Source organism: Enoplosus armatus, chromosome 12 (genome assembly GCF_043641665.1).
Source record: "Enoplosus armatus isolate fEnoArm2 chromosome 12, fEnoArm2.hap1, whole genome shotgun sequence".
In the NCBI taxonomy this organism is placed as follows: domain Eukaryota; kingdom Metazoa; phylum Chordata; class Actinopteri; order Centrarchiformes; family Enoplosidae; genus Enoplosus; species Enoplosus armatus.
In genome coordinates, this window is record NC_092191.1 from 27,694 (window position 1) to 40,660 (window position 12,967).

A 12,967-nucleotide genomic window follows, 5' to 3' on the forward strand; every position below is an offset into this window, starting at 1 on the left:
AGGAGGGAGCTGGTTTTTAAGACCTGAGTTCATGTAACAAAGTCTGATCATGTCATTGATTCCACTAAAGTAGCCAGATGTATTTTGAAAACAGTGCTCTATGTTTGAAATCTACATTACAAATAACTATTTGTATTGGAATGCATTTCAGGAATAAAATACCACTTTAGCTATAAAAGGTGATAAACAGACATAATATCGAGTTATAACTAACAGTCTGGTGTGTGTGTGTGTGTGTGTGTGTGTGTGGTTATTCTGCAGCAGACTGATGGTGTCTATATGTGATTTAATGAAGGTAAACACAGTGAACAGTGTGTGTCATAATGTCACAGCTTATTTATCAATATATGTGTCCTGCAACCTTCAGACATCTGCAGGGAATCAATGAACTGAAGAAAACACTTAAAGACAACAGATACTGTGGGACTCAGATTCATTTACAGAACAATGCAAACTTATTTACAGACATTCCTGCTGTAAACATATTCAACTTTATTTTCTAATGTTGATTTGAAAGCATCTACTGCTGCTTATATGCTATTCAATTATTAAGACTATCTGTAATGATTAATCACAGCTCCCAGTGTCACAATGAGAGGATTAAAATCAATGAATCTTGATTCTTCCTGAAAACTATTTTTGTTCTGTAAATTTCTGCTGTCAGTCTAAACTGTGTTATATATACGCAGTATATATGCATATACAGTGCATCCGGAAAGTATTCACAGCGCTTCACTTTTTCCACATTTTGTTATGTTGCAGCCTTATACCAAAATGGATTAAATTCATTTTTTTCCTCAAAATTCTACACACAACACCCCATAATGACAACGTGAAAAAAGTTTATTTGAGATTTTTGCAAATTTATTAAAAATAAAAAACCTGAGAAATCACATGTACATAAGTATTCACAGCCTTTGCTCAATACTTTGTTGATGCACCTTTGGCAGCAATTACAGCCTCAAGTCTTTTTGAATATGATGCCACAAGCTTGGCACACCTATCTTTGGGCAGTTTCACCCATTCCTCTTTGCAGCACCTCTCAAGCTCCATCAGGTTGGATGGGAAGCGTCGGTGCACAGCCATTTTCAGATCTCTCCAGAGATGTTCAATCGGATTCAAGTCTGGGCTCTGGCTGGGCCACTCAAGGACATTCACAGAGTTGTCCTGAAGCCACTCCTTTGATATCTTGGCTGTGTGCTTAGGGTCGTTGTCCTGCTGAAAGATAAACTGTCGCCCCAGTCTGAGGTCAAGAGCGCTCTGGAGCAGGTTTTCATCCAGGATGTCTCTGTACTTTGCTGCATTCATCTTTCCCTCTATCCTGACTAGTCTCCCAGTTCCTGCCGCTGAAAAACATCCCCACAGCATGATGCTGCCACCACCATGCTTCACTGTAGGGATGGTATTGGCCTGGTGATGAGCGGTGCCTGGTTTCCTCCAAACGTGACGCCTGGCATTCACACCAAAGAGTTCAATCTTTGTCTCATCAGACCAGAGAATTTTGTTTCTCATGGTCTGAGAGTCCTTCAGGTGCCTTTTGGCAAACTCCAGGCGGGCTGCTATGTGCCTTTTACTAAGGAGTGGCTTCCGTCTGGCCACTCTACCATACAGGCCTGATTGGTGGATTGCTGCAGAGATGGTTGTCCTTCTGGAAGGTTCTCCTCTCTCCACAGAGGAACTCTGGAGCTCTGACAGAGTGACCATCGGGTTCTTGGTCACCTCCCTGACTAAGGCCCTTCTCCCCCGATTACTCAGTTTAGATGGCCGGCCAGCTCTAGGAAGAGTCCTGGTGGTTCCGAACTTCTTCCACTTACGAATGATGGAGGCCACTGTGCTCATTGGGACCTTCAAAGCAGCAGAAATTTTTCTGTAACCTTCCCCAGATTTGTGCCTCGAGACAATCCTGTCTCGGAGGTCTACAGACAATTCCTTTGACTTCATGCTTGGTTTGTGCTCTGACATGCACTGTCAACTGTGGGACCTTATATAGACAGGTGTGTGCCTTTCCAAATCATGTCCAATCAACTGAATTTACCACAGGTGGACTCCAATTAAGCTGCAGAAACATCTCAAGGATGATCAGTGGAAACAGGATGCACCTGAGCTCAATTTTGAGCTTCATGGCAAAGGCTGTGAATACTTATGTACATGTGATTTCTTAGTTTTTTATTTTTAATAAATTTGCAAAAATTTCAAAAAAACTTTTTTCACATTGTCATTATGGGGTGTTGTGTGTAGAATTTTGAGGAAAAAAATTAATTTAATCCATTTTGGAATAAGGGTGTAACATAACAAAATGTGGAAAAAGTGAAGCGCCGTGAATACTTTCCGGATGCACTGTATATCTAAACAAAAAAAAAATAGGACATCCCATGAAATATCATTATTAGGGGTTATGTTGACAAATACATTTATTGGCTTTTTGTTTTTTCAGCACATCAAGACAAAGTAAATAATAGATATTATTTAGTCAACTAAGTTTCTCTGGGTTTTCTCAAAAGATAGATATTGTATGTTTAGCTTGAAGAAGATAGAAATCAAGTACATCTTTACAAAATTATTTTATCTTTGGGCAATCCCAGAAGAGCAGTGTTCCCTTATCAACATTGCATTTCACCCATTGGTCTAGATTATTGGAGCTACATAAGTTCTTTTTCCAACATGGAAAGAGGTGGACATAGACATTAGTAATTTTGTGCGTTTGATATTTAACTCCTTAGCTGCAGATACTTAAAGAATTGTGTTGAAGGAATAGTATGTTTATTCCTCAAAATCTCAAAGGTCAGAAGTATTGTGGTCATAAGACATGAAGTCATTATGGTAGAAATCACTGATCTTGTTGAGGCCTTTGTCAGCCCATATTTTGAAACCAGGATCAGGTGTTCCCAGAGTAAATCTCCTGTTAGCCCATGTTTTCTTACAACTAAGTTAATATGTTGGAAGTCTTGTTTCTGTTCTGTATTTTGTTGTGGTCACTTTAAGAATCACAGGATATCAGTGGCAGGACGTTATGTCATGTGACCAGTAATCAGGAAGTAAGTGAGCATGACTGAGAGCTATTGTTTTATTGCATCTGAGTTCCAACTACATCTGAAAACATCTTATGCCTTTGGTAGCTTCGTGGGTATGTATTGATTGTTTTATCATTATATACAATTGCAGATCATTACTATTATTAAGTTCCATCTTAAAACCAACACATTGCTGCTCTTATTTGGGCTGGAAAGACTGAATAGCTGGATCCCTCCTCTTTCATACGGTATGTATAAAAGGGACAAGCAAAATCTTGGTCCCCTGTTGCGCCAGATAAAATTTGTAAAAATCTTCTTCATTTTGGGAAAGAATGAAGATGGGGGTTCAATGGCAGGGATTGAAATGAATACAGAAATTCAGGTAGGATATTCATCTTGATGATATTAATGTTCAGTGTCCAATCTGGGATAAAAGGGAGTAGTGTCCATCTATTGATAAAATACTTTAGTTTTTGGAAATCTGTGTGATCAGGTGGAAATACACCAAAATCCTTAATCAGTTTTATAAGAGCCAGCAATGACACAGACAGATTTCTCACTAATAGAACAATATCATCAGCATAAAGGGCCAGGCAATTTTCAATGCCTCAAATGGTGAATTGTGTACAAAAATTCTCCCCAAACCCAAACCATTCCACCCTGTCAAAAGCCTTTTCAGCATCCAGGAATAGAATGGCCGTATTAGAAGCCCCCCTTGCTACGTGTAAAATATTAAATCAGTCTCCATTCTGATCAAGGCCTACCAGGGAAGGCAGGTGGTCTTCGGGTCTTAAAGCCGGTGCTTTAGCTATCAATTTTGTGTCTGAATTAAGAACAGATATGGTCAATGTTAAGAGAGACATCTGGAGGGATGTTTTCCTGGTTTTAGGATAATCGTTATTAGTGCAGTCTGCTGCCACAGCTTTTGGTCATTTTGGTTATGGAGGTATTTAAAAAGTGTTGTCTTCCTCCAATCTTGCAGTTTCTCCTTAAAAGGCTTTATAGATGTCTATGGAGATCCCGTCAGGCCCCGCTCTCCTCCCACCCTAACCCTTCATGTTAGTCATGGCATCAGACAACTATGGTATTGGGGCATCTAAATTTGCACTGACAGGGAAACTGTATTCCATCCAAAAAGTCTGTCTGAATCTCTGGATCACAGGGAGGCTCTGACTTATGAATCATTACTTTCTTTAGGGTCTGAAGTTAGATTTCACCCTGGTCATAAAATGACTGTTTAAGTCTATTTGTACTCACCAAGGCTCTATTGGAAGAAAATTCATTATGGTGGGCTATTTCAACTGCCAACTTAGGTTGCAGATTAAGAGTATCATTAAGGACTGTGTCCCTTTCTAGTTGTCTTTTTCTAAATCAGACATCTGATGATGAAACTTACAGTTCGTATAGCATCTATCTGCCCTCAAATGTACGTTAGGAATGCCTCTAACCTGACAGAGGGAGAAGTTTGTGTAGTGTTAATTTGAAAGCTCATATCTATGTGGAAATTTACAAAGCTCAAAAAAACTGGATCATGCAGCCATTTTGTATCAAAGCACCATCCTGGTGGGCCTTTAAATGGATGCAGGTGTCTTTCACTTGAAAAGGAAGAGATTTATGAATGAGCACTGGCACCCCCCCTTATATATATATATATATATATATATATATATATATATATGTATACACATACATATACATTGTTATTGTATATATTTTTTACTTTATTGTTCACACAATAGTGTAAGTGTATATTTTTTATTTTCCATTTCTTATTTTTATATTTTGTACATACTTTTAGTTCTAAATTATGCTAATTTTTACTCTTGAATGGGAGCACCGGTACTGTACAATTTCCCCACAGGGATCAATTGTGTGCTTTTAAATGAAAAAAAAAGATCCATAGGTTGTAGTCCATAAAACAAATGCGATTGTTCAGTCAAAATGAGGAAGTTTACGGCTCCACTGAATGGTCCAGATAGGTTAACTAGCCTTGTTTAACCGTCAATTATGTCTTTTCCATCGCAGAGAAATGCCTCAATCTCTTTGGGAGACACGGACACGTCTTTGTCGGTTGTGCAGCGTGTATATCCAGTGTAAGCCGAATTCTATTCCCTGTGTTCAGTGTTTTCCAGGAGACCTACAATACATAGACTGGACCTCCTATGGTGATTTTCAAGGTCGTCCATCTTCTTGGTGAATGCTGTCACCAATTTATCCATTCCATCCTCCGTTTTTGAAGCACACTTCTGTCTCACCAATGCAATCCTTGGCCATCCTCAGTCTTCCAGAGTAGGAACTGAGATTAGTTTTGATTTCAGAGCTGGCAGCCAGAAGCTCGTCTGCTTTCAGGGAGTTGATTGCTGCTAATATTTCTCTGTTGTCGTTTGATTTTGCTTGGGCTGAGCTAGCTAGGTGGGTCATGCTAGCTCTGTTAGCACTAGCCACGTCCATCCTAAGCTTAGCTTGTCTGGTTTCTGGGGGACTTGTTCGGTAGTAATCAGGCTTCAACTTAGGTATTTTTGTTGACATTTGCGATTGCCATTGTTTTGTGTAATTTACCCCCGGGTATCAATAAAGTATTTCTGATTCTGATGTGTCAAACTGCAGTATTTTAGTTAGTTCCTGTCTATCTGGGCTCACCATCTGTTCAGCTGGCCATTATTACCAGAACCATTTAGTTATTTTTTAAGAAATATGGAACTTGAACTTTCGATTTCTTTCTTTTGAGCAATGCCTTGGTGGATTTACTGGAAAGTTTTGGGTCATTGTCATTGCATGGTCCACATCCGCTTCATCTTTAATTTTTGGATAGATGGTCTCACATTTTCCTCATTAATCCTGATACAATAAAGAATTCATAGTGTATTTTATGGTGGTGAGCTGGCCAGGCCCTGCTGCAGAAAAGCAGCCCCTAACCATGACATTTCCAGCCCCATGCTTCACAGTTGGTATGAGGTTCATGTGCTGAAAAGCTGTCTTTTGTTTTGTGCCAAACATGTCTTCTGTTACGGTGCCCAAATAATTCAAATTGGATTCATTTGTCCAAAGCACATTGTTCCAGAAGTCCTGGTATTGTCTAGGTGTTCTGGCTTTTTTTTGACAGCAATGGTTTCCTCCTTGCACACCTACCATGAAAATCAAACTTGTGCAGTCTCTTTCTGATGGTAGATGCATGTACTTGGACTTCAACTGTGACAAGAGCTACATGTAGGTCCAGTGATGATATTTTTGGATTGTTGGAGACGTCTTTAAGCATCTTGCGGTGTGCTCTTGTGCTGAACTTGCTAGGACAGCCAGACCTGGGCATGTTGGGAGCTGTTTTAAATGTTCTCTACTTGTAAATGTTTTTTCGGGACAATGGAATGGCTGATTTCTAAATGTTTGGAGATCTTATAAATCCCTTCCCAGACCCATACGCATCTACAACCTTCTTTCTGAAGGCCTCAGAGAGGTATAGACAGACTCCTCTAGCAGTGTTCTAATCATTTGCACCTGATTCTAATTTTAGGCATTTTAAATAGTAATAAATGTGTGGGGTGACCCAACTTTTTGTATATATACAGAGTATATATGTGTGTATTTATACGTAAACAGTTTATATGTGTGTATATACCTCTCAGCATTCTTGACCACTTTGGCAAGCAGTTTAGAGGTGGACGCAGCTTTCACCAGTTTGTTCCTGTTTTCCTCTGAACTGTCCCAGGTGCTGCTCTGAGAACGCTCCATACCTGAGGACCGCTTCACACTGGGTCCCCTGAACACACACAGACACACACGATAACACAATCAGTATCAAAGTAGTGCTGTAACATCAGGAGGAAGTCACTGTGAGTCACTGAGCTTTATCTCGATTTAGTAGTTTTTTTGTTGATTACTGACTAATGTGTAGTTTTGAAGCCTGTAAACATGATTAATAAACAGAATCCTTTCAGTGTTTCAGCTGTTGATGCCAACTGCACTGACCAGGGGACATCAGAAATAAATGCCTGGTTCTCTCTGCAGTTCAATTAAATGCATAAGTTTGCTGTAATCAGAATAATAATAACCCCAATCAGAGCCAGTGTCACAGTCTGTAGACCTATTAGCGTTGTCTAGAGTCTGCAGAGTACATTACAGCCACAACTGAACAAACATCCTGATCATTTATGTGTAAGTGCAAATCTAGTTTCCACAGTGTCCATAAAGGTCTTCATGACAGTAACTTCTTCATTCGCTCACATCCACAAAAGGTCCGTGTAGACTGTTTGCATGAAGCCCAAACTTTATGGCTGACACACTGACAAACAAGTTACTACATGTAAGAGTTTCAGCATCCATCCAAATGGGTGCGGGCCGTGTTTGGGTCTCAGTTTTTAAGCCTTTGCAGAACTCTACTACATTGGTGTATGCAGACACTCATTGTAGTATGACCAGAAACCTGTCTGCAGTCTGTGTCTGTTGGACTGTAAAGATTAAAAAATGGGGTCATTCAAATCTAATATAAAGGTTTCAGAATATTTCAGGACAATATGAGCAGTAGTTGTTCAGATACAACTCTGGAGCTAAGTGATGGATAAAATGACATGAGAAGGGAAGACAAAGTCCAGGCGAAACCCTGATTGCAGCAACCAGATCTGCATCATCTGAGGACTCATACCAAACTGCCTCGGATTGGTCCAGAGTGAAATAGCTCAAAAAATGCTGGATGGATTTTGATGAAATGTGGTTCAGACATTCATGTCCCTCTCAGGATAAATTGTAATAACTTTGCTGATGCTCTGACTTTTCATCTAGCGCCATCATCAGGTCTGTATTGTAATTTGGTTTATCTATCAAACAAGATTAATTGCCTGACCCAGTGGCTCTATACATTATGTTCAACAATTAGGATGGATGAAAAGGAGGCAAAGAGTGTTATGTTCTTTACCTCCATAGAAACCATTATCCCGACCATTATCCTGCTTTTACAAACAAACTGTCACATGCCATCAATTTAAAATGATCATTTAGTTCAAAGAGCTGCAGATTCAGTTTGTAATTATATAGATAAAAATCTCAATGACTCAAAGTTTTCTTCCTCCAGAGACACACATCTCAGCAGGACAAAGTTAAGCACACGACCCAGGACGAGGTTAGTGAGCTGAGATACATCAGAAACTCAAGTCCCAGGCTGCAGGAGGCCTGCTGGAGGTGGAGGAGGAGGTCCTGGTGAAGGTGAAGCTGGGAGGAGAATATGTTAGTAGTTTTGATAAAACGCACACAGCCCAGCCTGAGCTTTCTACCAGCAAAGAGTAAAGAAGAGCCAGAAGGGGTGAGAAATCAGGAGGCTTCAGGATCTCAAAGAGACCTCAGGAGACTCCCGGATCCCCAAGAGGCCTCAGGAGACTCCATGAAGGAAGCTCTAGGATCTCCGCAAGAAAGTCCAGTTACAGCACATGAGATCTGCCGGAGGAGGAGGTCCTCAGGTGAGGGTGGGAGGAGAAAACGTTAGTAGTTAGGATAAAACACACACAGCTCAGCCTGAGAGTTCTACCAGCAAAGAGGAAAGAGGATATACAGGAGGCCTCAGATGACTACAGGCTCCGGATCTTCCTGACACCTTCTGGAGTTCCAGGAGGCCTCAGGAAGCTCCAGCCTCTGTGGGGGAAAATAGGAAGCTTCAGGATCTCCAGGAGGTCTCAGGAGATTCCAGGATCTCCAGGAGGTCTCAGAAAAATCCAGGAGGTCTCAGAAGATTATAGCTGCTATTTCTACTGCTAGTGCTGCCATATATCTCTGCCTATCTATCTGTCTGTCTGTCTGTCTGTCTGTCTGTGTCTCTACGTCTACGTCTACGTCTAGCTCTCTCTCTCTCTCTCCCTCCCTCTCTCCCTCTCTCTCTCAAACCCAACCGGTCAAAGCAGATGACCGCCCACCTACAGTCTGGTTCTGCTCGAGGTTTCTGCCTCTTAAAAGGAAGTTTTTCCTTGCCACTGTCGCCAAAGTGCTTGCTCATGGTGGGAACTGTTGGGTCTCTGTAATAACATTATATAGAGTCGGTCTAGACCTGCTCTATTTGTAAAGTGTCATGAGATGACTTTTGTTGTGATTTGGCGCTATATAAATAAAATTGAATTGAATTGAATTGAATAGAAGACTCTAGCATCTCCAGGAGATAGCAGGATCTCAGTGAGACACCAGGATTTCCAGGAGACCTCAGAAGACTCCAGGAGGCCTTGGGAGACTCCAGGATCTCCAAGAGGTCAATCAGACCTGCTTCTGAGGAGCACAGTCCTGCTTTGTTCTACCCACAGCTGGATCAGGTGCATTCAGCCTGACTTAGGTGTGGGTAGAGCAGGAAAGGACTGTGGGTCCACAGAGGCGGGGTTAGTAACCACTGACAGGGTGAGGTAAGAGCAAGCGTCAGCAGGAAGCCAGGTTAGATGCAGCCCACAGATTACAAAGTGAAACCTTTTGGGAGGGGCGTGGCCTTTACTGCTGTCAGTGGACTGGGCCGGCCTCTGGGGGGTCTGAGGGGTCGGGGGAGGGTGGGGGGAGGAGGGAGAGTGGGACGGGTCCTTTGGGCAAGGATGCTCCTCACGCTCCTGGATCTCCTCCATCAGAGACCGCTGGCTGTTGGTCTCCTTCTTCCTGTCTGCTCCACTGTGGACAAAACCAGGACCATGAGAGACCACAAACTACTGATTCAACTGTTTCTAAATCTAAATCAGCTGATTCTACGGTGTTTCTACTAATTCTACTGTATTTACTGCAGTGATTCAAACCAAAATCCATCTGAGACCGCTGGCTGCTGACCTCCTTCTTCCTGTCTGCTCCACTGTGGACAAAACCAGGATTGTGAGAGACCAGGACACACTGATTCTAATTCTACTGTGCTTCTTCCGATTCTCCTGTACTACTACTGATTCCCCTCCATTGTGGGACAAGACCAGGACTGTGAAAGACCAGAAACTACTACTGATTCTCCTGTATTTCTACTGTGTTCCATTTAATTCTAGTGAATGAGAGCCATCTGGTACAGCTGCTACTTAATTCTATTACTGTGTTTACTGCAGTGATTCAACCTAATCTCAGGCTGCTGACTGACTCCACTGGTTTATACTGGGTATGTCAGAGCACTTAGCACATGTCCTCAAACAAAGTGAGTCAAAACAAACAGCAGAGTCATTGATTATATAAATTACATCAGCCATATTAATTAGATCTAGTCTGCAGACACTCTGGAAGCTGAAATCAAAAAGCTGTGGAGAAAAATCATTGACAGTTAAAGCAACATTATGTAAACATTTTCCCTCGAAATAACAGCTTCAATTTAATTTAGATGTACACTTACTTAAAATAGGGAGAATGGTGCCTCTTTCATTCCTTCTCTGCTAGGGCTGCACGATTATGGCAAAAATGATAATCACGATTATTTTGATCAATATTGAGATCACTATTATTTATCACAATTATTTATTGATTTTAGGGACAAAATATTTATTTTCACTTTGACATTTAAATAAACCGAGCACTACTTTCCCTTCAATGTTGTGCTACATTCCTGCTAATGTACAAATGTTTGCAACAAAATAAGACTGGTCATTATTCAAAATGCATCTCCTGGAAGCAAAATACAAATAAAATAACACGTGTTGCTTTGCGGCGCAGACACAAGTCTCATGCACTCTTTACAGATGATTTATTCTTGCTTAATATCACTTGCCCTAAATACGAATTACTTGCAAACAACCGATGATTATCTGTTTCAAGAGACTAGCTCTTCTGCTCCAGACATTTTCATTTTGCCCATCTGCTAGTTGTTGTATATTTCTCTTCTGCTATTAGTCAGCACTTTATCACTTAGCACTTTGTATTATTACATAGGTCTATTGACTGTATGTTATATACATTATTATTTATGTGTTGAACTGTTTGACTGTGTACATTTGGCTTGTTAACACTAAAATAAAGATTTGTGTTAAAAAATTTTTTTAAAAAGCAGAGCCTCTATTTACATGGCTCTGCCCAAAAGTACAGCGCTAAAATGAAGTGTGGAGATCGGAGGACTGGCTATGCGAGACTACCCCAACAGTGAATCCAAAACCTCTTGATCGCCCCCTGGTGGCTCTTAGTTTAGGAAGCCCTTGATTTGATATGCATGTTCTCCATGAGCGGATCACGCATTTTAAACTTCAGTATCGCAATCAATCATGTTCATTCCATTGTGGGAAGCTAAAATCATGATGGAGATTAATATTCAAATAATTGTGCAGCCCTACACTCTGTGCCCGAACGCCTCTTCCTGAATTATGTAACTTGGTTGAACGGGTACAATCTCCCATGAGAAGTGCCTAACACTTTATGTCCTGGATGCTTTACTACGTCACACATGGGTCTAGCTCGGTATTCTCAATACGGGAATCATGGCAGAGGCAAAGAGACTAAAGAGGATGTTGGCAGAGGAAGCTAAGAATTTCCCCCCAGGTATCTATAAAGTATTTCTGATTCTGAAAAAATTAGTGACCAAGCACGAGGCCGGACGAGAGTAAATCTCAGACTGTTGGATTAGTAAGTAATATTAATTAGCTGGCTTGCTATATATTCTGATGTTGCACCCACTTGATGTTTGGCTGTGTTAGCAAAGTTGGCGCCTCGCTCGTTTTTGATCATAAGCCAAGGCATCCAATAAGCCCAGGCAGCCCATAAGCCCCATCCTTCAGCTTATCAACAAATGCACGTGTACAGCTGTCCATGAAGGTGAACTGCACTCCAAAAACTGTAGAGGTGCCATGTCACAAAAAAAATCCAATTCTCTCATAAGGTTGCCTTAACTGAAGTATTCAAAACAACAAGATAACTATGACCAACCTAAAAATTACCCCAATATGAATCCTTACAAATTAAATCATTGGATTGAATTCAGACTGGTGGAAAGTGAGTGTGTGTGTGTGTGTGTGTGTGTGTCTTTACCTCTTGGCGGCGGACGACACCGTCTCCTTCCTGGTGACAGAGGTGGACTCTCTCTTTCGTCCAGGTGTTCCTCCGTTAGCGATACAGGACATCGAGTAGGCTTCACGCAGTGCAGCACCACCTGCAGGGGCAGCACACTGCTGTTAACCATTGTAAGATAAAAATGGACAAAGGGTCTCCACTTCCTCCCGAGGACGACGTCGCGCCCATACATCAGCGTGATAAGAGCTACCTAAAATGAAAGCTGCAAGCAGTGATGAATGGGCCCTTGCATCTTCCCACATGTTGGGTTAAATTTGAAGCCGATCTGATTAAATCTCTAGGGAGGAGTTTGTACGTAAGTACAGAACCTGTAAATGGCGAAAAATACCCTAAAAGTGTATAGTAAATTCAATTTAGGGTATGGCTCCAAGAGGCTTATTTTAAGTCTCGACATGATACATGTGCCTACCAAATTTGTAGGGGGTGCTATCAAGCCATTTTGCCACACCCATGCGCAAGACCCATTTCAGATGTAAATTTCCACCACCTCTGACGCATGTACAAGAATAAATAACAGACTTATCAAGTAAAAACAATTTAAAAATGTAAACATTACCTTTCCCTCCATGTTGTTTCTTGGTTGAGGAAGCAACAGAGACTTCAGAAGCAGCAAGGCGCCGAAGGACGTCAGCAAGAGCAGCTTTCATCACTGTCAACTCATCTTCCTGCTGCTGAACACGAAGCTCAAGAGCAGAAAGGCGGTCGTTGACATCTGAGACACTCGCTCCAGACATACTGTCATCTACAGTGAGAAAACAACAGTGAGACACTGGATGTGAATATACCATCATCTACAGTGAGACACTGGATGTGAATATACCATCATCTACAGTGAGACACTGGATCTCAATATACCGTTAGTCATCTACAGTGAGACACTGGATCTGAATATACCATCAGTCATCTACAGTGAGAAACTGGATCTGAATATACAGTTAGTCATCTACAGTGAGGCACTGGATCTGAATATACCGTCAGTCATC

General features: G+C 41.3%; 1 protein-coding gene across 2 annotated transcripts in view; it reads right to left on the reverse strand.

Moving 5' to 3' along the window:
- LOC139293882 (echinoderm microtubule-associated protein-like 4) overlaps window positions 1-12,967 on the reverse strand; it is a 30,916-nt gene that overhangs the window by 15,501 nt on the left and 2,448 nt on the right. The window contains exons 2-5 of one of the 2 annotated variants that reach the window (XM_070915534.1): window positions 12,541-12,726; window positions 11,943-12,063; window positions 9,441-9,632; window positions 6,625-6,765 (exon numbers count right to left, since the gene is read on the reverse strand). In XM_070915534.1, coding sequence (XP_070771635.1) covers window positions 6,625-6,765; window positions 9,441-9,632; window positions 11,943-12,063; window positions 12,541-12,726 — 640 coding nt within the window. The remainder of the gene's footprint in view (window positions 1-6,624; window positions 6,766-9,440; window positions 9,633-11,942; window positions 12,064-12,540; window positions 12,727-12,967) is intronic. The other variant, XM_070915535.1, reaches the window with a different exon arrangement.